This window comes from Nipponia nippon, unplaced genomic scaffold (genome assembly GCF_047370975.1).
Source record: "Nipponia nippon isolate SJK-2023a ecotype South Korea unplaced genomic scaffold, ASM4737097v1 scaffold_16, whole genome shotgun sequence".
In the NCBI taxonomy this organism is placed as follows: Eukaryota; Metazoa; Chordata; class Aves; order Pelecaniformes; family Threskiornithidae; genus Nipponia; species Nipponia nippon.
The window spans coordinates 2191479-2212924 of NW_028262332.1; the positions used below are offsets into that span (position 1 = coordinate 2191479).

The 21446-nt window shown below is 54.0% G+C and overlaps 2 protein-coding genes across 3 annotated transcripts; one reads left to right on the plus strand and one right to left on the minus strand.

The window, feature by feature from the left end:
* The first annotated feature begins 53 nt into the window (after positions 1-53).
* CIMIP2A (ciliary microtubule inner protein 2A) lies at positions 54-16620 on the plus strand. 2 transcript variants are annotated; one of them, XM_087753126.1, is made up of 7 exons: positions 54-215; positions 5291-5484; positions 9128-9441; positions 10431-10548; positions 11734-11828; positions 13943-14060; positions 16487-16620. In XM_087753126.1, exons 3-7 carry the CDS (start codon positions 9232-9234, stop codon positions 16573-16575), a joined length of 630 nt encoding a protein of 209 aa, XP_087609252.1. In that variant the 5' UTR covers positions 54-215; positions 5291-5484; positions 9128-9231; the 3' UTR covers positions 16576-16620. The 2 variants fall into 2 exon arrangements, with proteins under 2 accessions (XP_087609252.1, XP_087609253.1); XM_087753127.1 differs by lacking the exons at positions 54-215; positions 5291-5484 and adding an exon at positions 8246-8297.
* Positions 16563-18798, minus strand: TUBB4B (tubulin beta 4B class IVb). The gene is made up of 4 exons (XM_087753125.1): positions 18644-18798; positions 18444-18552; positions 18256-18366; positions 16563-17775 (listed from the first exon to the last, which is right to left on the minus strand). Exons 1-4 carry the CDS (start codon positions 18698-18700, stop codon positions 16715-16717), a joined length of 1338 nt encoding a protein of 445 aa, XP_087609251.1. The 5' UTR covers positions 18701-18798; the 3' UTR covers positions 16563-16714.
* Between the last annotated feature and the right edge of the window lie 2648 nt (positions 18799-21446).

Genomic DNA, 21446 nt, shown 5'->3' on the forward strand with positions numbered 1-21446 from the left:
TTTGGTCCGATTATTCAGTAGCTCTTTGGTAAGCCTGTGACCCGCAGGTTTGGAAGGAGCAGCCCCTGGCCATTTAAAGGAGTGAGCTTTGAAGGGAGTTTCTGAAGATGCTGGGAAGCTGCTGGCCGGAGCCTCCTCAGGAGCCGAGGAGGATGATGGGACCTGGGACAGCCTGGGATCGTTGTTCGGTGCCATGAATATGGTGCTGCGTTTCAGTAAGCAATTTTTTTCCATGTTCATATTAAACTCAGAGGAAGACCTAGGCTGGGAGGGACCTTTGGAGGTCTCTAATCCAATTGTCTGCTAAAAGCTGAGCTAACTTCAGAGCTGCGTTGGGGTGCGCTCGGTGTTCCCCAGCTGAGCTTTGAAGATGTCCAAGAATGGAGATGCCACCGTGGGCCAGGGCTGCGCCTCTCCCGTGGGGGAGGATTTTCTCCTTGCGTCCAGTGGGCCTTCCCCGTGTTGCATCTTGTGCCTGCTACCTCTTGGTCTCCCACTGCGCACCTCTGAGAGGAGCCGTCGTGGACCTCTCGGCCCCGTCCGCCCTGCAGGCCTGGGGCTGCTGGAGAGGTCTGCCCCTGGTTAGAGCTCAGGTATTTGGGCAAACTCAAATACATTTATAAAGGCTGGGACTTCCAGATCTCCCAAAGTGTTTAGGCACCAAGGGCAAGAGTCAAAGCAGCATTTTTATCTCCTCAGATACAATTTTGGGTGGAGTATGCGCACCTAAACAGATGAGGACAACCCTCAAATACTCTCTGATTTCTGGTTAGTAGCTTTGAAACCTTAAAATGATTCTGCCAGCCGTGTGGCTGAGCTCTTCAAGGCCATAGAGGGACTTTGGCAGCAAAGCAGGCTTGCTGCTGGTATTGTAGTTGGTGGAAATGATGCTGGTGCTAACAGGCGTAGTGGTCTTTGACTTGAGGACATAGGGGCCAGAGTGGCTGCTCGATAAAACAGAGATCTGTGTCCTGGGCCTGCCTTCAGCTGGAGGGGGGTGAAACCCACCGCACACAAGGCGACGTGACCATGCGATGTTGGGAATGGGAACAACCTTTATCCCGCATGAAGCAAGGCAGCAAAGGATTGCGTCCTCAAACAGCCAGACGGGGAGGGCAATGAGGAGCAGGGGGAGGAGGGTTGAGCCTTCCACCACAGCGTGGTGAATCCCTGAGCCGCTGTCCTGGGGTTTCCTCGGCAGAAGGGCGTGCGCGTGGCCGTGTGAGCGCAGGCAGCGCCGGCCCGGCCGTGCACGTGCTGTACCAGTCACTGCGGCACGCACGGCCAGGCTCCCCGAGTTGTGTGTTGGACGTGAACCGTGCTGTGAACACATATTTGTGCTGGGGCTGCTTATGGGAAACATCTGGCGCTGCTGTCCCAAGGGCTACGAGCCTTCAGGAAATCTGACAAATGCTATAAAATCTCCGTGCTCATCCAAAATGTCCAGGTGGGGGGGAAAAAGACGGGTCCAGAAAAACCTGACAAGCTGTGTGCTGCAGCTGGAAGCGCTGTCGGGTACCGACATCGCTCCCAGCAGCATCATAGAGGTTTCCTGGGTGACCGCATCGTGCCGCATCTCCTTCCTCCCACGCCCGCCGCCGAGAGCTGCCGCATTGCCATGGCAGCCCCGAAGGAAAATAGCCTTTTCCCTCCCAGTCCCTACTATCTCCCTGGGTGAGTTCTGAAGTTCATCCAAAAATGTCTGTTCATTTCCAATGCAAATAGCTCCGCTTGGGATCACGTAGTATTTATGATTCATGATATTTTGGGTTTTTTTAAAGACACTATTAAATATTCCATGATCCGAAGGAGACAGGGCTCCAGGATAAGAAGCACCACCTTATAACAGGGTATAATTAAAGACCACGCCATAGCGCATTGAGGATAAAGTCAAAATTGTTCTTCTTTTTCCCCTTTTTTCCATTTATTTTAAGCTGCCAGAGCTGCTGTGCAGGGTTTGGCTTCCAAACTGCCATAACTTTTGCATCAAGGATGTTTGAAGATCTCCTTTGAATAAAAGAGTTGCATAGACATGATACGCTCTTGCCAAATTGGTTGGAGCTGCTGCCGGATCCGAGGTCTTTGAAGAAGCGGGTGGCTCTGTGGGTGCTGGTGATCTAGTTGATACGGAGTTAGAGTTTCTTCAAAGCTTTTTGCGACATCGTCCTCTAAAGGCTTGGAGAAAAGAAACCAAGCTGTCATGGGTAAGAGGTAATGAGTTCTTGGTTAAAAGGTGAGACACGAATGGCAGAAGTAAGTGGATAGGCTTCATGGTGAAGTGGAGAAGTTGTGCGTGGGGTCCCCCGATGACCCGTGGTCCGTGACACTCGTCAATGGGCTGGGAAGGGCTGGACGGGCACCGAGGGAGAGCAAGCTCCTGTTGGTACAAAGCAACTGGGATTAGCGCAGCCTGAGGGTGAGTCGGAAGGGCGGCAGGCCGACCTCCCGGGGCGGAGGGGCTGGGGACAGCCCAGGCCGCAAACCTCAGCGCAGAGAAAACCGCGCACGGCGGCGGGTGCAGCACGGGTACGGGCAGGAGGAGGCAGATCCCAAGCTGCAGATAAAGGGTGGGGCACGTTTCCTTCCTTAACGATGCTCCTGCGGTGTCGATCACATCCGTCCTTCCCATTACGGCAACAGGCAGGATTTTTCCATTGCTGATCTCCGTATCTTCCAAACTCACATAAGCTCTGGGGCTGGGGGTTCGTAACGTGTTTTTGCGTTGCTGCAGTTGTCTGAACGATGTGATGTGTTACTCCGTGCGTGCTGTCACCCTGTCGAAGCTGCGTGCTGACAGCGGCTTGGGAAAGACGAGGAATAGCAAGGAGGGAGCTGTGGCTGGGCTTGCACTAACAAAAGCCTCAAAACCTTCCCATGCTCACTCCTGCCTGCAGACAGCCGCCCCAGAAGCAGCTTCGAGCCCTAATACCGAGACAGCAGCTGGGGCTGCTCCTCTCCGGGCTTCTGCTGCAGCCACTGAAGGCAGGAGGAGGAGGAACCAAATTCTGCCGCTGCTTTCGGCAGCGCGGTGCAGGCTTGCAGCGTCACCCCAAGCCCCAGAGGAAGCCCCCGGGGGTGGCTGCGGGTGCTGCTTTGCATCTGCTTTGGATGGCTGAGCGCGGGGAGGAGCTGCCTTAAGGGCATCCCCGGAGCCCGGGCTCTGCTGCTGGCAGATGATGCGCCCTGTGCCGGGGTGCTGGGAGGAGGAGGAGGAAGATGATGCTGTGTCGCAGCATCTCGCCCGTTGTCCCATGCTCCATACCTGGCCGTGCTGGTGAATTCACAAACACAACGAGGGCATCGAAATAGGTTGCTGTTGCTCAGGTCGGGCAATGGTCGCAGCCAGGGCTTTGAAAATGCCATCGCAGTGCTCAAGGGCATTGGGAAGCCAAAGCCAACATGTGGGATGGTTTGGGAAGGACTTGGTGTGCAGAAAGGGGTAAATCCATGAATCCCGGGCACCGGGCACAGCCCTGCCCACCCCTTGGCTTGGTGGAGCTGGGAAGGGCACGGAGCCGAGCGAGGACGGGCCCAGGGCCAAGGCTTTTCCCTGGCAATCGGGAAGGCTGAGCGGGTTTAGGTGACGCAGCCTGGGGAGTGGCGATTGAAGAGATAGGGCTGAGTAAGAGAAAAGTGAAATGGGGCTCAGTCTTGGGAAAGCAGGTTACTCGCTGCTCGCCGACGGGGTTTGAGATCAGGGGCTGCAGTGGCTCGGCTTGAACTACAGAAACGGGGGCTCGCTCTGGTTTCTTAATCAAAATACCAAGCAGGAGAAGGTCAAACAGCCTTGCTGAGACCAGTCTCTTCCCCAAGAGCCACGGCTTTTATCAGCAGCACTTGTAATTCACTCTGCAGCAGATCCCTTTGCCATAAACCCAGACTGACTCGCCCGAGCTCCTTGGATTACCTTGCTTTTAATTGCTTATGAATTGAATCCTTTCTCAGCCCTACCATTATTTTGTTCATGATCAACATCCCTCTGGCCATCCTGTAATTATTCAGGCTATGTCATTTGTGCTCTTGCTCGGCTTTATCGTCCCAGCGTAGCTTCCCCGTGTTGCAAGACTCATTGAAAATCAATGGGGATGAGCCACCGAGCTCCTCCGGCAGCTGCTGGTGAGAGATCCTGCATGCAAAGTGGGAAAACTTGCCAAGTGTAAATGCACGGCTCTGCTCGCTGCTGTTTAAAGTATTTGGAAGGGAAAGTACTTACTCATCATCTTATGATCCTCGTGCATCATCCGGCTGTATCCCCAGACACGCAGTGGGTTCATCGATTGAATATTTCTGTCTGTACATTGTAACTGGCAGCTCTACCTTTCTTCTTCTGTGGTGGAATAACATCACCATTAGGAAATTCGATACTGGGAGTAGCTGAAGTTTCTGATCGACACTGGTGGACTTGGGAGCGGAGCCAGAGCTCCAGCACCTGCCCTACCCTGAGCCACCAAAACGTCAAGCTGCGCGTCCCAGGCCCTGGGGAGCGGAGAAGCGGCGTGTCGCCGCGCACCCCGCACGAAGGTCCCCCAAAAATTGAGTGGTTCGGTTCTGGGGCTGAGCAGCTGCCTGCCTGCCCGCGCCTCTCCCAGGCCCTGCAGTGCCCGGGTGGGTTTGGGAGCCCGGTCCCGCTCCTCGCCACGAGGGTACGGAGCAGAGAGGTTTGGAGGGTACAGGCAATTTTTCTGATTTTTGAGTTTCAATATTGAACACGGGACACTGGGAAATTCCCAGTAACTTGCTGTGTTTTAGAACAGAGAGAGAGACTGCAAATTTTAAAACTGAGGCGTGTTTAACTGGAAATAATATTTTAACGGGGGGAAAGGGGGCCATCGATGTCGGCGCTGTCAGAGCGAGTGCAGCCCACGCTGCGCTCCTGTTGTAAATTTTCCCATCCGCAGGTGCTGCTTCGGCCACGCTCCCTGACCTCGTCCTCCATGAACCAGAGCGCAGGCCTGTGCCTATACACGCCTGTAAGCCTATGAGCCGGTTTTCATGCTGACATGTGAAAACACGCATGTGCAAACACCCCCAGACAGACCCCCCCGGCTTCCTGCGTAACCGCACGCGTCTCCTCGGTGCTCCCCTCGTGCCGCTGCTCCAGCGGCGTAAGCGCAGTCACGCTCGCGGGCACATCCCTGTGCAATCACCTTCCCTGGGCTCGCGTACTCCCAGCCGCGTGTCCTCCTGGCCGTGGCCTTTCCCGTGTACAAAAGCTCTAACGCAGGTTGTCCTACCTGTGGGCGCCTTCCAACGCCATCTCAGTGACTGCTCTTTTTTGTTTCCTCCTCAGCTACGAGGGCTTCATCCCTCAGTACAACTATCAGTGCGGAGAAACCTTTGGCAAAACCGTTCACCGCCTGCTGACGGATCCGGGTGTCACAAAGAGCCCTCGCCCCTTGCTGGCACCGCTGCGCAAGCCGAAGTTTGTCGAGGACTTCAGTGGGACGAAGCACGGTGTCCAGGGTTATCTCCCTGGGCGTCCAGGTGAGCAGACCCTGGGGCTCATCCCTTCGCCAGAACGGGCTCTGCTAACGAACACGGGGTCAATCACAAGCAGCGGGGGCTTTCCCTGTCCTCAATAGGTTCCAGGGGTGAAATGGGATATTTTCCATGGAGCAGTCGTAGCTCTGGGGTAGGTGCACGGACACCCGGAGAGCCTCCCCGCTGCGGAGCTGGAGCACAGCCTCAGCTGATGAGCACAGGGCTTCTCACACTGACGTCTGGTGGAGTGGAGAGGAGAATTTTAGTTCCCAGGTTATCTTCAGTTAGATGAAGATAAATGATTTTACGGCATATTATGAACTCACTCCCTAATTCTTCCATATTCCTGTTGTGGTTTAACTCCAGCCGGCAGCGAAGCACCACGCAGCCGCTCGCTCACTCCCCCGCAGTAGGATGGGGGAGAGAATCGGGAGGGTAAAAGTGAGAAAACTCGTGGGTTGAGATAAAAACAGTTTAATAATTGAAATAAAATAAATTAATAATAATAAATTGTAATGAAAAGGAAAATAACAAAAAGAGAGAAATAAAACCCAAGAAAACCAAGCGATGCAAAGGAAAGCAGTTGCTCACCACCATCTGACCCATGCCCAGCCCGTCCCCGAGCAGCGGCCCCCCGCCAACCCCTCCCCAGTTTTATTGCTGAGCGTGACATCATTTGGTGTGGGACATCGCTGTGGTCAGCTGGGGTCAGCTGTCCCGGCCGTGTCCCCTCCCAGCTCCTTGTGCCCCCCAGCCTGCTCGCTGGTGGGGTGGGGTGGCGTGGGAGGCAGAGAAGGCCTTGACCCCGTGTAAGCGCTGCTCAGCGGTGACGAAGCCATCCCTGGGTTATCGACCCCGTTTCCAGCACAAATCCAAACCACAGCCCCATACTGGCTCCTGTGGAGAAAACGAACTCTACCCCAGCCAAACCCAGCACAATTCCACGGGCTAAAACCTGTCTCGCTGGGGAAGGCTGGCTCTGCCGCCTCCGACCCTGCAGCGCCCGTTCTGCTCAGAGCTCCTCCTCGCAGCCTGTGGTTCATTTTGCATCTTGCTGCTCCCACCTCAGCTCAGCAGAAGGGCTCGTGTGCCCTTCCCTTCCCACCTTCTGCTACCAGGCCCCATCTCCTCCATCAGACATTGAGACACGCTCACGTAGATTCCCAACGCTGGGAATTTGCAGGAATCTCCTACCAAGTCCCAGCCCTTCTGAGCAAAGCGCCCAGTCCCTGTTGAGCAGACCCGAATTGGGCCACAGCAGCAGCCGCACCGTGATCCCGATCAGCCCCTCTCGGGGACGTGCCATCCTTTGGCGACGCGTTTGCCATGTATCATATCATGCACCTAAGCCGTAGCTGTTGCGGGCACCCTGTTCAGCGGGAGCGAGTCCTCTCCCAGCTGAACGTGGGGGTAACGTGCCCGGGGGGGATCTGGGCCTTCATTTCCCTGGGGATTGCCACACCAAAGCGATGCTTTCCCATTCCTCACTGGGAATTTGTGCCGTGTAGCTTCTTGCAAACTTGGCATTTCTGTTCTTCCTAGCCGTGTTTTCCAGGATCCAGGTCTCCACTACGCAGCTGGTATTTACAGCCTTCATTCCTGGACATTTAAATTTGCATTTCCTTGGACTAAAATGTAGTTTGGATGGACCCAACCAACCAGTTGACCTAGTTGCTCTCTCTCATTACCCTGTCCTCATTCTTGTCCTCTCCTCGCCAACCTTTCCGTCACCTGCCAACGTGTGCAGCTGGGAGCTCACGTTCGCTGCTCGTTGGTGAAATGCTGTGGAACGTGGCCACAGGGAGCACCTTGCCGTGCTGGCAACTCTTCATCAACAGCTCCTGTGGTCGAGCTGTCAGTGAGCGACCCCTAAAACCCTTCACTGCAAACTTTAGTAGTGCTGCCTGGCATCCTCCTGGGTATTTTACGTGGTGGAGATCCAACACTGCCGTGAGCTCTTTGATCTGTGGGGTTGCCTTTAGCAAAATCAATCTGAAGACTTTTTCTCAAGGTTTATTTTTGATAAGGCCTTGTGACCGGCACCAAGTACGTTGCTGGTTTCTAGCTGTTGAATCCCATGTTGTTTTCTTGCTGGAGGTGAGGTCAGGCTCAGGTTGGGGATATCAGCCAGGGTTATGCTGGATCTCCAGGGTGGCCGCGTTGGCATTGAGGGGTTGTGGTGCAGGCCAAGCGTGCGGGCACCCACTCCCTGGGAGCCTGGACTGAAAACATATGGCTGTTTACTCAAATCAAATGCGCGGGGCTCTCCTGGCTTTTAATTTAGTGCCTTACCGTGCAACCTTTCTCAATCAATAAGTTTGGAAAACCCAGGGTCATAAAAAAGAGCTAATATCGATTTCTCAAGTACAAAACAACTCGTTTTTCCTTTTCCTTTGGTTTGTGGGATAAAAAGAAAAGAGTAGATGCAATATTTTCATTAATAATGAAGGAAATAGTAATGAACCTGCTTTCAAATTTGCACACTGGATTGAAAAATCACTTTTATCAAGGATTTGCCTTTATTTTGTTGCTAGCCTGGACCACCCTTGATAATTCAGTTATATCAGGTATATACGCTTTACAAAGTTATATACAATATATATACTTTATAATACAATGATAAGCAGGTTGTAAACCTAAATGCCCATCAGAAGTTTTATACTCTTGCAGAAAGGGGCAGGTTTTGCTCTGCGCCGGTTGAGCCGGGACAGGTTAGTGTTCCCCGGGACTCTCTGCAGACGAAGCCTTCGCTGGAAGACGCCGTCTCCTCCTTGGGGCTTTGCGCTGCCATGCAGATGTCCACCGAACATGAGGAGGTCAGGGGAAGGCAGCGATGACCAGAGGGCTGAAAAAAAAATGACCTATGAGAACAAAAATGGAAGGAATTTGGTTTGTTTAAAAAAGACAAGACTGACATAGTAACGGTTTTCCAACAAGGAAAAAGTTGTTGCGGGGCGTAAGAGCAATCATCCACCTTAACCACCGAGGAGAGAGAAATCAGCTTCACTCCTGGCCCGGAGCAGGAGGGAGCAGCTGGGCCAGAGGCATCGTACAGGGCCGGGGTGGCCTGGGGAGCCACATCATGGGACAGTTTTAAGGGAAAGGCAGACAAAAGTTGCCAAGCTCGGCTGTCCCTGCAGAGCCTCAGGCGGCAGGGCTCTGTCCCGAGTTCACAGTGCAGATATTTAGCATATGCTGGATGTAAGATAATTTTTTTTCCAGCCAGCGTCACAGCAGACCCCTTCCTCGACGAGCAGCAGTGATGCCAGTGCACGAGTCCTCAGGGGGGTCTGTGTTTGGGGTGTGCTGACGCAGCCATCTGGAGAAAAGAATATGGTTTGTTTAGTTTTTTTTTTTTCCCTGACTTCTTTATGGCTTGGCTGATGGTATTTTAGAGTTTAGGCATCACTTAGAATGAATTTTAAGTCACTGAACTTCTATTTGTGCAGTTTTTCCATGCAGGCCGGTTTATTGGATGGGGCTGATGGCACTCGCAGGGTACGTTCGCAGCCCGTGGGATGCTGGTGACCTCCGGGCTCCTTCCCTTTGCTACAGAGGGGCGCGTGGGGGCTGAGGTCCGCTGCGATGGGAATCCCTTGTCCTCGTTCGGCCACTCCTTTCCCTTAACTCCGTGTCTGTCCCACAGGGTACTTTCCCTATGAGAAAGCTGGGGCTGCAACAAGCTTTCCTGAACGAGTTCTTGGGCCAAAACCTCCCCCGCCGGCACCAGGGCCAGCAGAGGAAGAGCTGATGATGACGCACGTGGACCCCGTGCCCCAGCACCACCCCGGCGAGTACATCCCGAGGACGCGACTGCCTTGGGGGTACCCACGGAGGATCTCATGCTATCCTGCCTCTGAGGGACGAGAGTGGCGATTGCCCAAGCTAACCCCGGCTTGTGGACAAGGAAAAACATGTGGACCCAGCCAGCCCGGCGGTGCCTTGGCGGGAAGCAAACCGGTGAGTGGGTTTGGGTGGAAGAGACGCGTGGTAAGGGATGCTGCTGCGGAGGGATGGGGTTTGGGACTGCTGGGCATGGAAGGGCTCTCCTCAGTCCCGAAGTGTGAAAAGGGGATTTGATATGGGCGTGGGTGGCAAGGACGGGAAGTTGAGAGCGTTGTCTCGAGAAATATCAAATACACGAATGCTTCTAGCGGTAGCAAATCCACCACGTCTTCAGGAAGTTGTTGTAATCATTAATTATTCTTCCTAATCAAAAAGGTTTAACTTCTCATTTAGTGGAGTTTTAGCTTCAAATCCCAGTCATTAGATCCTGCGTTACACTGCGCTACGCAGCCAGGCTTGTGTTTCCATCGGGTGAACTGGGAGCCCTGCCGCTGCAGCCCTTCCTCCTCCTCCTCCTCTTCCCCAAAAGAGCGCGCTCCTGGCACCTTTGGTTACGTGCCGGGTTTCTGACCCCTTAACTGCTCCCACCTGAATTTCCCACCATCGTTATCCCTCCTTTAAACACAAGCAGCGGGATTTGCCTGAGGAGCTGGGTGCCAGTATCGCTCAGGACCAACGTGTTTGAGCCTCTTATTTCTTCTGGAGCCAGAGCCAGCGCGTGTCACGTCACAGCCGGCCGGGGCCCTGCAAATCCCCTGAAGGCAGAGATTAGAGATTTGACGTATCGAGTCAAAAGCTGGCCTGGATATAAATCCCAAGAAGGGACATTCCTGCTTCTTGCTCTAAGAAACAGATTTGCAAATGAGCTCAGCGCCCAAAGCTCCCCTTGCTCTCCCTGGGGATTTTGCAAAACCTCTGCGTACAGAGAGCTCGTCTAGTAATTTGACTTTACCAGAAATTCTTGTAGTAGTTCTTAGTGTAAAGCCGGGAAGAAATGGAAATGGCAGTTGCCATTCACAGGTTCTGGCAGTGATTTAAGCAACGGAGCCAAAGGAGAAAGCAGGTTTTACTGGTGTTTATTTTATTTCTGCTTTTATTTTGAGCCCGTAAAAATTGAAGATGTGACTCTGCCAGGAGTGGCTGAAACAACAGATGTGGAGCGAGGTGTTCGGTTACCAGAACTGGATGTACCAAATGTGATCCAACAGAAAGTCATTTCAGGTAAAAAAGAGGGAGGTCGTGCGCAGCGTGAGCCCACCTCAGAGGAAATCGTGTCACCCTTCTGCCCCTGGGGAATCTTGGAGACGCTGGCCAGTCACTCCAGCTCACTGCAACGCTTTGGGATGGAAAATGCCCCTGCTCCTCGCCAGGCAAGGGTGTTTCTTTGGGATGTTGTCACCCCGTGGATCTCACACTGGGGGACACGTGCCCGTGGGCAGTGGAAGGGATGCAGGAGCCACCTCAGTTCCCTGCAGCTGCGGGGCCAGGCTAGAAAACACTCCAGAAAGCGAGGAGCTGATGGGTCATGGGCTCTGCTCCAGCTCCAGCAGCTCGATGAGTATCTCCCACCACTGAGGTAGTTATTTCTCTCCTAGAAACAAGATGCTTTTCTGAAGCATCAAATCAACCCACAGTGGTGTATTGCACCACCATAAATGTATAAAACTCTGTCTTACAAGGAGTTATACTCTATGACTTCTCCACTTGCACTGGAAGAGCGTTCCTCTGCAAGTAGGAGAATTATGAAGGGCGATGCCCTGGGCTCCCCGCTAAAGGGTACGGCACCGGCGGGAGGGACACTTCGCTCTGCGGCGGCCCAGGAGAATACAGGGGCTGCATCTCAAAACGTTTCAGACTCGGTGAAAGAGCATCGGTGTTCTAGGATGCAGAAGACAAATTTCACTCTCTCCAAAGCATCCCTTTGGGAAGAGGGCGGTCTGGCTGCTTTTAGGTTGTAGCGCTCTCTCTGTTTTATGTAGTTTCAGACTTTATATAATTTTTGTCTTATAATTAGTGAAAATTTGTTGGATGGGCAGGGCAAACGAGGAAGAAAGGTTGGACACGCAGTTGTTAGCCCCTGACTGTGTATTAAAATGGGTGAGAACATGACCGAGCTGTTGAAGAGAGGACTACAAGAAAATGAAATGTTTCTTCCATACCTCATGGAGACAAACAAAGATCAGTTCAGCCCATTGAGCTTTCCTTGGGAATCATAAAAAAGACTTTTTCAGAAACGATACTTCACATATAAGAGTTAATGGTACAATTTAAATGGATGACTTTTGCCTTCCTATACTCTGCCAAGGTTTTGTATTTATCCCAGCCTCTTCCACTTCCAGACTGGTTGTTCCTTACACGATACCTATGTTCTCAAGCAGAAAATGTTCTCTCTTGTCTCATCTGAAGGGTACTCTGGATTCATCCCCCGCCTCACCTGGATTAATGGCGTGAACTACATCCGGGCCGTGAAGGAAGCAATGGATGAATTTGACCGACTTCAGGTAGGTTATAGGCACACATCTTATTTCAACAATGCGATCTTGGTGTTGAATCATCCGCAGCTCCAAAAGTGATGTTGTTTACAGCATTAGTATTAGAACTGGGGTTATAAGTACAGGCAAAATAAAATGCTATTAGGTAACATGTTGAAAAAATCATGAGCAATTAAATTCTGTAACTTGTTTCCTTGGGACATTGAGGGAGGATAAATGAGTTCATAAAAGGATTAAGCAAATCTTTTGAGGGTTGGGTCAAGGGTGGCTGTTAAAAATGTTGCTCTGAGTGCAGAAACAGAGATGCAGCTATCTGCGCGTCCCTCGCGCAATCTGCCTTCTCTACCTGGGCGGCTTCCTGGGCTGCTTGGATGGGGATTCCTCCCTTTTCGTTGGTTGCAAGGCTTTTTCCTTTACTAACATAATTTGTCCTAAAGGGATCTGGATCTTCTTTCTCCTCCTTTTGGGAAGGATGCAGAAATATCCCTACTGAAAAACTATTTTGTCCCCTTGCTGTAAGATCTCCCATATAATCCTCCTACACGGGAAAATGAGATCCCTCCCGCAGGAGTTCATCGTCTGCATTCAAAGCCACGCGTTTCTTCCTGCTCCGCGGATGGACTGGGCTCCCTGGGCTGCGGCTCTCTGTGGGTTGGTGCTGGTGAGGGCTGATCAGCGCAGTGACACCGCTCGCTAACAGCAGGTTACAACATTTCCAGCCCTTTCTGTTCACTGGGATTCACTGCAGTGCCTTTGTCCCAGAGCGTACGGGTCTGATGTAGAAAAAAGTCCAAGACTGAGGATCCCCAGCTCAGAGAAACTCAGCTGGGAAAAAATGACTCAGCAGGAGAGCGGCAGGGCTGAGAGTGCTCATGGCAGCCTCATCCTCTGCCTGAAACGCGTTTCCCTGCGCTGGCTTCCTCACCCTTTCCTTCTGCCGTGAACAGGAGTTGAAATGAAGCGAACAAACAAAACCCAGGCATTATCACAACTAAATGTGCTGTTTGCAAAGCCGTTCTGCCCCTGGTTTCTTAAGAAACGTCTGCCGTGTAGTAAACCAGGGAGGGAGGTGTTTCTCCGTTGCGGGATTCAGCCGAATCCAGGCTCGCAGGGGTTAGCCGCAGCACATCAGGTGCTGGAGGAATATAAGCACGCTAAAAAAAAAAAAATCATACCACATTTCTAAGATGGCTTCTTCCTTCAAGCCACTAATCTTCTGCCCTAAATCTCTGTTGCCCTAGGTTACATACTGGGACGTGCCATGGATCATTGCTTACGGTCTGCATCAGGCAAAATAAAGCAATCCTCTCGCTTCAGTGCTGCGCTTGAGGAATTGCAGCCATCGCTCCCTCGTCAGTCACAAAACGGTTCGATGGCCCCTCGGTTTGCTCGGCTCCGTGACCCCGGTCCCCTCGCCACCGAGCAGGGCGTGCACCGAGGAGGGCGGCGCAGCTGTAGTGACACCTTTAGGGGTTTTGCCGCTGCAGAGACGTGCAGAGCTGCAATAGCCATCCTCCAGCGCAGCCCCTTACCTGGGTCTGTCCTCGGGACGGAGCCAGATGATTTACGCTCACCCTGCGGTTAACGCTCCCTAAGCCTTCCCCTTCCTCCTAGCTTGGGAATTACGGGCTAAGCACAGTCACTGGGACTCATGGAAAAACCAAACCAGTTGAAGGGGTCAAGCCAAAACACAGATGTGCAGAGTCATAGCGCAGGAGCAGACGAGGCACGGCTCCGGCTCCAGCAGATACTGCTGGCTCCCGGCGTGGCAAGCATACGAGCACGAGGTGTTTGGGACTGGCGGATGGCGCCCAGCGGTGATGAACGCAGCCCGGTCTGTAGCGATCCTGAGGACTATGCCCAGGCCAGGAGCTGCTGTGGGCAGCTGGGGTGCGAGCTCACACCTGGCAGGAGAAAAACTCATAAAATGGAAAAAGGGGCAGATGCAATGTAGCTCCTAAGGAGGAGCTCCTAGAAGGAAATAGAACTGGAAAGAGGATTGCTGTACGTTGGCTTAAATACTTCCTCGAATATGGAGTCAAAGCACCTGACTTGGTTAATAACAATATGGCTTAAAATGAACCGCACTGTGTTACTGGGTTTCTCTTTTGTTTGTTTTCCAGTTTTTGCAGAGAAATGCAGCTTGCGGCTTTGGCAGGGGATTGCCCCAAACATACTGGCCTAACAACAGAATTTACACCAGCGCTGGACTGATACCTTCCTACTCGGGCTTCGTACCAGGTAGGCTTGTCATCAGCTGAGTGAAAATGGAAGTCACTGACACTGATTACTGCCATTAAGTAGTGCTGTTATTAGCTGTAGTGTCGTAGTAGGGAACAATTACTGAGATGTTCCACAGGGGTAGTAGATGTTTTTTCCAGTCCGTGCCAAGGCGCTGGAGCCGTGCCATCCCCGCCTTTCCGCAGGAGAGCCCGTCGGCCTCGCTGCCAGCCTGGGCTTGCCCAGAACCTTCCTCTGGTTTCCAGCCACCAGCCCCCTGCTAAGGCGGAGGAGACTCAGTAACATCCTGCCTGGTACAATGGCTGCGTCAGGAAAAGTGCTTCTGTTCTCAAAAGCTTAAAGTCTGATGAAAAGCAAAAGGTAGATGATGCCAAGGGGTTGAGACAGCACGAAAAAAGCAGCGAAATGGTATTAGCCATCAAGGCAGGCGGTGGCTACCCCATACCGTCTGCCTGGTCCTTCTGTTATCGGTGCTGCCTAAAAGGAGCGAGCTGAAGAAGGCAATTTTGGGTGTGTTAAGGGGAAGGTGCTCATGCACCTTGAAAGCATTAAGGTACCAGGCTAAAACGTCAACAAATCAGCAACTGATATTGCTATCTTTGGCCACAGCAAAGTCAAGAGCCCACAGCTCAGTAATGTGGGATGGGACATCATGGAGCTAAGGTAGAAAGAACCAAACTCATAGCTTGTACTTAACGCAACGCAGAGGAGGAAAATGGTAGAAGACACAAAATGTGGGAGAAATGAAAGGAAAGAGGGGGAAAACAGCTGCAGGGCTGGACTGTAGCTGATGATAGCCCAGCGAGGAGAATGTTGGGGCAGTGAATGCGGCTCCAGCAAGACTGGTACCGGGGGCGTGGGGAAGCCATGCAGAAAAAGCACAGTTTAACAGAGGGCCAGTCAGCAGGAGCCTGGGGACGGTCTGAGGGAAAGGACGGAAGCATCTTGGACACTGATGGCGAGAGGTGAGGCCGGGCTGAGCAAAGGGGGAGCGGTACGTTCGGTCTGGCCTGTCACCACACTGCGGCCCCGGGGCAGAGGGCAGGCGCAGCAGCTGCCGTCCCCGGTGCCCGACGCGCGCCTGTCCCCCTCCTTCGCGCGGCGGCGGCTGTCTCACGGCAAAGCCCGGGCTGCTCCGGGTGCCCGTTTCCTCGGGGAGGGTTGGGGCCACGCTCCCCACGGCTGCGGGCCAAAGCCCCCTGGAGAAGGGCTGTTAGGAACCCGAGGGTGAAGTGGACTCCAGCGTTAACGCTTACCCCTGCGTTTTGTCAGGGGAGAGCAGCCGGGGCGCTTCAAGGGAGGGCGACTAAGGGAGCTCTGCCCAAAAGGGGGCTGGGGGCCAGCGCTGCCCTGCCCGCGGCACCAGGCAGGCCAGGGAACACACCAGCTTCGGTGCGATGGGAAGGAGAAAACCCACCCTAAACTCAAGGACAGACGTCAACTGCCTCGAGTGTTACTCCATGCTTCACAAACCTGTTGCCATCTTTTCACCTGCAGAAGTATTCTCCCGTGTAGGTTTGAAACCGGCCGCCTGTTTCTGTAGACAGACTGATTTGCAGTCGGTGCAATTATAACCACTCCAACCAGTTCAACTCCAGAAGGAGAAACTTATTTTTAAGACAGAAAAACACAAAATCAGTTACAATTAACAACACCAAACAGAATTTCTTCAGCAGGAGAGCAGCCTACTCTCTCCTGCCCAGCTGTTCGGAGTGACAGCTTTGTCACTTTAGGGAACACTGAACCTTTTAACTGTTTCCACAGTAAAAATCTGCTTTGCTTTTTTTAATAGAGGGTTTTCATGAGACAAAACTGTAATTTGGTATCAGGTGTTCAGCTCTCTTCAAAAGTAGGGCTGCAGAACACCCGATGCAGTTTTCAAACCGGTTTTAAAGGGGCCCCAGCAAGGCTGCGTACACAGGAGCCCTTCAGTGCCACTTGTCCTCAGCAGCACGGGGCGTCAGCGCTGCCCCCAAGGCTCCGGTGACAGCCCACAGCCACCTCCCGAGTAGCTGCAGTGGCTCAGCCGGGGTGAGGCCAGCTCATCTGCCGCCAGGAACACCCACCTGTAGCCGAAAGGCAACTTGCCCGCACCAGTTTGTTGCCCAGGCAGGGGGGGAAGCTACAGCTTAGACCCTGCACTGGAACCTACGATCCCACCATGGTGAGGAGAGCGGCCCCGCTCCCGCCGGGAGGGAGGCTGTAACAGGAGTCCGCACGCAGGTACCTAAATTTAGACCCAGCTTGGAGCTGAATTCCACCCTCCCTGTGGAGCGTATCCCGAACCAGCACGCTCCGTTATGAAGGAATATAAAGGAATAGCAGAGGATCTCTGCGATTCCCACACCCACCTCGGCAGGAGGCAGGAGCGCAGGGCGGTTGCTGAGCGCAGGGCTCACACCCAGTCCGTTATTTTTCTTTTCCAGACCTCCGGAACACCTACGCACTTACGTTCGGAAACGGCACCCGAAAAGCTTACCAAAATGAAGAAAGGAGACGAGCTTGTGCACTGTGAAAAATGCTTTAATGGTGCCTGTACAGCATTTGAAGTGACTTTGAGACAGGAAGAGGAACACAACACAGACAGAGAAGTTTTGAATGAAAGAGTTCATACAGCTTTAAACAAAATTTACAGGTGTTCATCTGCATAGCTTTTACTCTGCCTCTTCCTCAGCCTCCTCCTCAAACTCCCCCTCCTCCTCAGCGGTAGCATCCTGGTACTGCTGATACTCAGAGACCAGGTCGTTCATGTTGCTCTCGGCCTCTGTGAACTCCATCTCGTCCATGCCCTCGCCTGTGTACCAGTGCAGGAAAGCCTTTCGGCGGAACATGGCCGTGAACTGCTCAGAAATGCGTTTGAACAGCTCCTGGATGGCTGTGCTGTTACCAATGAAGGTGGCAGACATTTTCAGGCCACGAGGTGGAATGTCACAGACCGCCGTTTTAACGTTATTAGGAATCCATTCGACAAAATAGCTGCTATTTTTGTTCTGAACGTTCAGCATTTGCTCATCGACCTCTTTCATTGACATACGGCCTCTAAAAACAGCAGCTACGGTCAGATAGCGGCCGTGACGTGGGTCACACGCAGCCATCATGTTCTTTGCATCGAACATCTGCTGTGTTAGTTCTGGCACGGTTAAAGCACGGTACTGCTGGCTCCCACGGCTCGTGAGCGGGGCAAAACCAGGCATGAAAAAGTGCAAACGGGGGAAGGGAACCATGTTCACTGCCAGCTTCCGCAGGTCAGCATTAAGCTGGCCGGGGAACCGCAGGCAGGTGGTAACACCGCTCATGGTTGCCGACACTAAATGGTTCAGATCACCGTATGTTGGAGTAGTTAACTTCAGTGTTCTGAAGCATATGTCGTAGAGGGCTTCGTTATCAATGCAGTATGTTTCATCTGTGTTCTCCACGAGCTGGTGCACCGAGAGCGTGGCATTGTAGGGCTCTACGACAGTATCTGACACTTTAGGGGAGGGCACAACACTGAAAGTATTCATAATCCGGTCTGGGTACTCTTCACGAATTTTGCTGATGAGGAGGGTACCCATGCCAGAGCCTGTACCACCACCGAGGGAGTGAGTAAGCTGAAAGCCCTGGAGACAATCACAGCTTTCTGCCTCCTTTCTTACAACATCTAACACGGAATCAACTAATTCAGCACCTTCCGTATAATGGCCCTTTGCCCAGTTGTTTCCTGCTCCGCTCTGACCTGGAAGAGAGCCATTTTCGTATTAGATTACGGTCACTGCTTCCTGCTTATTGCTTGCGAGCAAAGCTTAGAAGCATCAGGCTCCAGAGAAAGCCCGCAAAAGCTTTCATTTTATCGAGGGCAGAGCTGCGGTTTCACACAAGTACCTCTGAAATGGCTCGGCAGGTACACGGCAAACACCCAGTATCAATGATACAGCAGCCATTTAATTTCCCCTGACATTATGGAGGAGGCAACGAGAATCAGAAGAGCAACGACCCCCTGCGCCTTCCCGGAGCTGCTCTCCCGGCAGCTGCCGTCCCGCACCATCCGCAGATGCCCGGTATTTCCTGAAGCGCCAGGATTAACCTCCCTCCCGGGGCCGCGCTCGCCTCAGGAGCATGTGCGGCGGGGAAGCCCGCAGTGCAGCGTCCCTGCCCTGCCCACCCCACCCCGAGCCGGTTACACGGCAGGTCCCTCCCCCGCTCCCGGCGCACTCACCGAACACGAAGTTGTCCGGCCTGAATATCTGGCCGAAGGGCCCGGAGCGCACCGAGTCCATGGTGCCCGGCTCCAGGTCCACCAGCACGGCCCGGGGCACGTATTTGCCACCTGTAAAACAGGGAGAAGCCGTGACTGCGGCGGCGGGGGCGGCCCGGGGAGGGGGCGGGCGGGGCGCCGGGCCCTACCTGTGGCCTCGTTGTAGTAGACGTTAATGCGCTCCAGCTGCAGGTCGCTGTCTCCATGGTAGGTGCCGGTTGGGTCGATGCCATGTTCGTCGCTGATCACCTCCCAGAACTGCCGGAGAAAACCGCGTCAGGGGTGGCTGGGCCGTGCCCCCACCCCTCCCAGCTCCCCGACCCCACCGCCCCCTGCCCGCCGCCCGCACCTTGGCCCCGATCTGGTTTCCGCACTGCCCGGCCTGCAGGTGCACGATCTCCCTCATGATGGCGGCGGCACAGCTCACTCTCAGCCAACGCCACTATTCCCCCAACCGACTCTGACTGCGTGAGGCAACGGCCGAGCCTTATATAGCAGCGGAATGCGCGCGCAGCCTTCTTTTCCCCGCCCAGGCGGCCATTCGCAGCACCTACTGGCTACTCATAACGAGGCTCTACAAATGAGGAAGTCTGGTTGGCCGGAACGCTGTCATTCAAATCAGCGGCTCCCGTTTGCTCCGCCCGCCTGTCTGTTGATTTTACTGTTAGGCAACCGGGGCCCACGAATGCCCGCCCTACTCGCTCCCGATTGGCTTAATTGAATGATTGATGTCGAGCGTGATTGGCTGCCGGCCTCAGGCATGAGCTCACGTCATTTGATTGGAGGAAAGCGAAGTGTCCTAGTAACCGTCGCAATGGCTCCGCAGCGGGCCCTGGGCGGTGGCCGGCGCAGCCGCCTATTCCCGACGCCGTCTGCGCGCTTTGCGCAGCGTAGGCGGCGCGGCTCCTCCTTACTGCGGGAGAAGGGGGAGGGCGGGTTCCGGGGAGCCGCTTCCCCCGCGGGTCCCGAGCGCCCCTCCCGCCCCCGCTCCTCTGGGAGGGCCCCCCGCGCCCGTCCCCGCCGCCGCCCCCCGTCCCCCGCCCGCCCGCGGCCCCGGGGCGCTGCGGCGGCGGCGGCGGGGGGGAGGGGTGGCAGGGAGCCCGTCTGCGCAGGCGCGGGGCTGCGGCGCCTTTCTAGCACTTTCTGGCGCGCAGCCGCCTGAGGCGGCGGGGCCGCGCCGCCGTTGTTACGGCAGCCGCGGCGGGAAGGGGCGAGGCCGGGGCACGGCCCGCGGCGGCGGGCTCTGCCGCGGGGGTGGCGAAGCTTGGCTTCGGGGAACCGGGGGGGGCTCTGGGGGGGCTGGCGGCCGGGAGGGGCGGGTGGCGGCAGGCCGCCTGCGGGAAGCGGCTGTGCTGCGAGGGGAGCGCTGGCGTGCGGTGGTGTCGGCCTGGGGGGAGCCGTGCGAGCTGGCCTCCTCACGGGCGTCGGGTGGGCGGCTGGCTGACCGAGGCTTCGTGTTCGCCCTGCAGCCCCGTCCCGAGCAGCCAGGCATCCCGAACTAGATACGTCTCCCTCGCTTACCTTTTCTCTGACACCGCTGTACTGTTCGCCTTCTACCATCCAACTTCGTTAGCACATTCTTGCGTAGACAGTTCATCTATTGGTCACAGCTTCTACTGAGCATACTTTGATTGTTGTTTTAGCAGAGCCTTTTTATGATTATACGTATTCATTAGGATGCCAGCGAGGTCTACAAGTCCTAGCATCTCTTCTTGTTTCATAATGCAGCTAAAACTTGAAAGAGGCTCCTAATTGGGTTCTCCAAACCTAGCTAGTCTCCAGCTGTTGCCTTGATGTGGGAGTGGACTGAGGCAAAAGCAGCAGGTGACCACGGTTCTTTCTACACAAGCAGCACATCGGGCCGGCGCTCTGGGTCACGCAGGCATTCATATAAGGCAGGGGTACGTTATGGCTTGTGTACATATCATGATTTGTGCGTGGAGAACAGCAACCTGCTGTTCCGTGACTGAGTCGGGTGAGGAGGTGGGCAGGAGAAGAACAGCACTGTGAAGACTTTGGCTGGAGATAGACTTGCCCCTGGTAGTTGGCATAATACAAAGGTTATGGTGATTGATATTTCTGGCATGTAAACATGTTACCCCAGAGATGCTGGAAGGAGCCCAGAAGCACTGGGAGCAGCCCCGGAGACCCTGGGAAGAGCCCCAGAGCATCTGGAGCGACCTGAGAGGATCCTGGGCAGCTCCAGGAGGCCGTGGGAGAGACCTTCGTCCGCCCTAGAGGTGCCCAGGCAGGACTAGGAAGACACACACGCAGCTCATCTTCCATGTTTGAAGCAAGAATGCAGGAGGTTTATGCAGTTTCCTTCGAGATAGCTGAGTAATGCAAAGGCATTAAGGTCTGGATTTATCCCAACTAATTATAGACATGGATTTGAATAGCTAACTCTGGGCTGCGTTCACACCAGAGCCAGGGGAAGGGGACAGCTCGGCCCACTCCAGCTCTGAACAGCCCTCTGACAACACCTTTCTGTTCTCTGTAAAGGTGTTTGAGGTGACCAAATCAAAATCTCGGTATCATTTAAATATCAAAGGCAGCCGGGATGAATCTGGATCAGACTTGCTCAGGATTTCATACAAGGCTGTAATAATCAGTAAAGGCAGCTTTTCCTCCAGGATGTGGTGCCACCTCTTTAGAGTAACATAAAAAATGAATGCTGTCTTCCTTCTGATTAAAAAGAGAGAACGTAGAATGTCTTGCCTGTGTTCTGCTGTCTAGGAAAGCACATTCAGCATAAATTCTCATCAAGGCGTACTCAGAACAGCGTTAGCAAGCTTCTGCGCTCATGAAGCCCTTGAAAACCATCCCTGAAATGGAGCAGGGGGAGCCACTGCAGGGCTAGCGGGAGGTTTGCTGGTACGAGTGCTGCTGTACTTAATGCAGATACAGGGGTTTTTTACAGCCAGGGCTGGGAAGCGAAGGACTGCGCATCAGTGACAAAGATCTATTTCCTTACTTTGTTAGAAATCATGAGCCTTTGTAGCCGGTGCTTCTCACAGCTTGTGCTTCAGCCCGCACTGCCTTCAATGTTTGGGAAGCTGTTCTGTAATGTGTAGAGAAATGGTTGCCACCCCCAGCGTTCCCAGTGGCAGCAAAAAAGTGGAAATACTCCGCTCAGTGAAGATTTCCGATAT

Coding starts and splice junctions, on each gene's coding strand:
- CIMIP2A (XM_087753126.1), top strand. CDS start 9,232: ATGATGACGCACGTGGACCCCGTGCCCCAGCACCACCCCGGCGAGTAC. Junction 11,829..13,942: donor ATGAATTTGACCGACTTCAG/GTAGGTTATAGG, acceptor TTTGTTTTCCAG/TTTTTGCAGAGAAATGCAGC. Junction 14,061..16,486: donor CTACTCGGGCTTCGTACCAG/GTAGGCTTGTCA, acceptor TTTCTTTTCCAG/ACCTCCGGAACACCTACGCA.
- TUBB4B (XM_087753125.1), bottom strand. CDS start 18,700: ATGAGGGAGATCGTGCACCTGCAGGCCGGGCAGTGCGGAAACCAGATC. Junction 18,553..18,643: donor GAAACCAGATCGGGGCCAAG/GTGCGGGCGGCG, acceptor TTTCTCCGGCAG/TTCTGGGAGGTGATCAGCGA. Junction 17,776..18,255: donor GCCGGACAACTTCGTGTTCG/GTGAGTGCGCCG, acceptor GCTCTCTTCCAG/GTCAGAGCGGAGCAGGAAAC.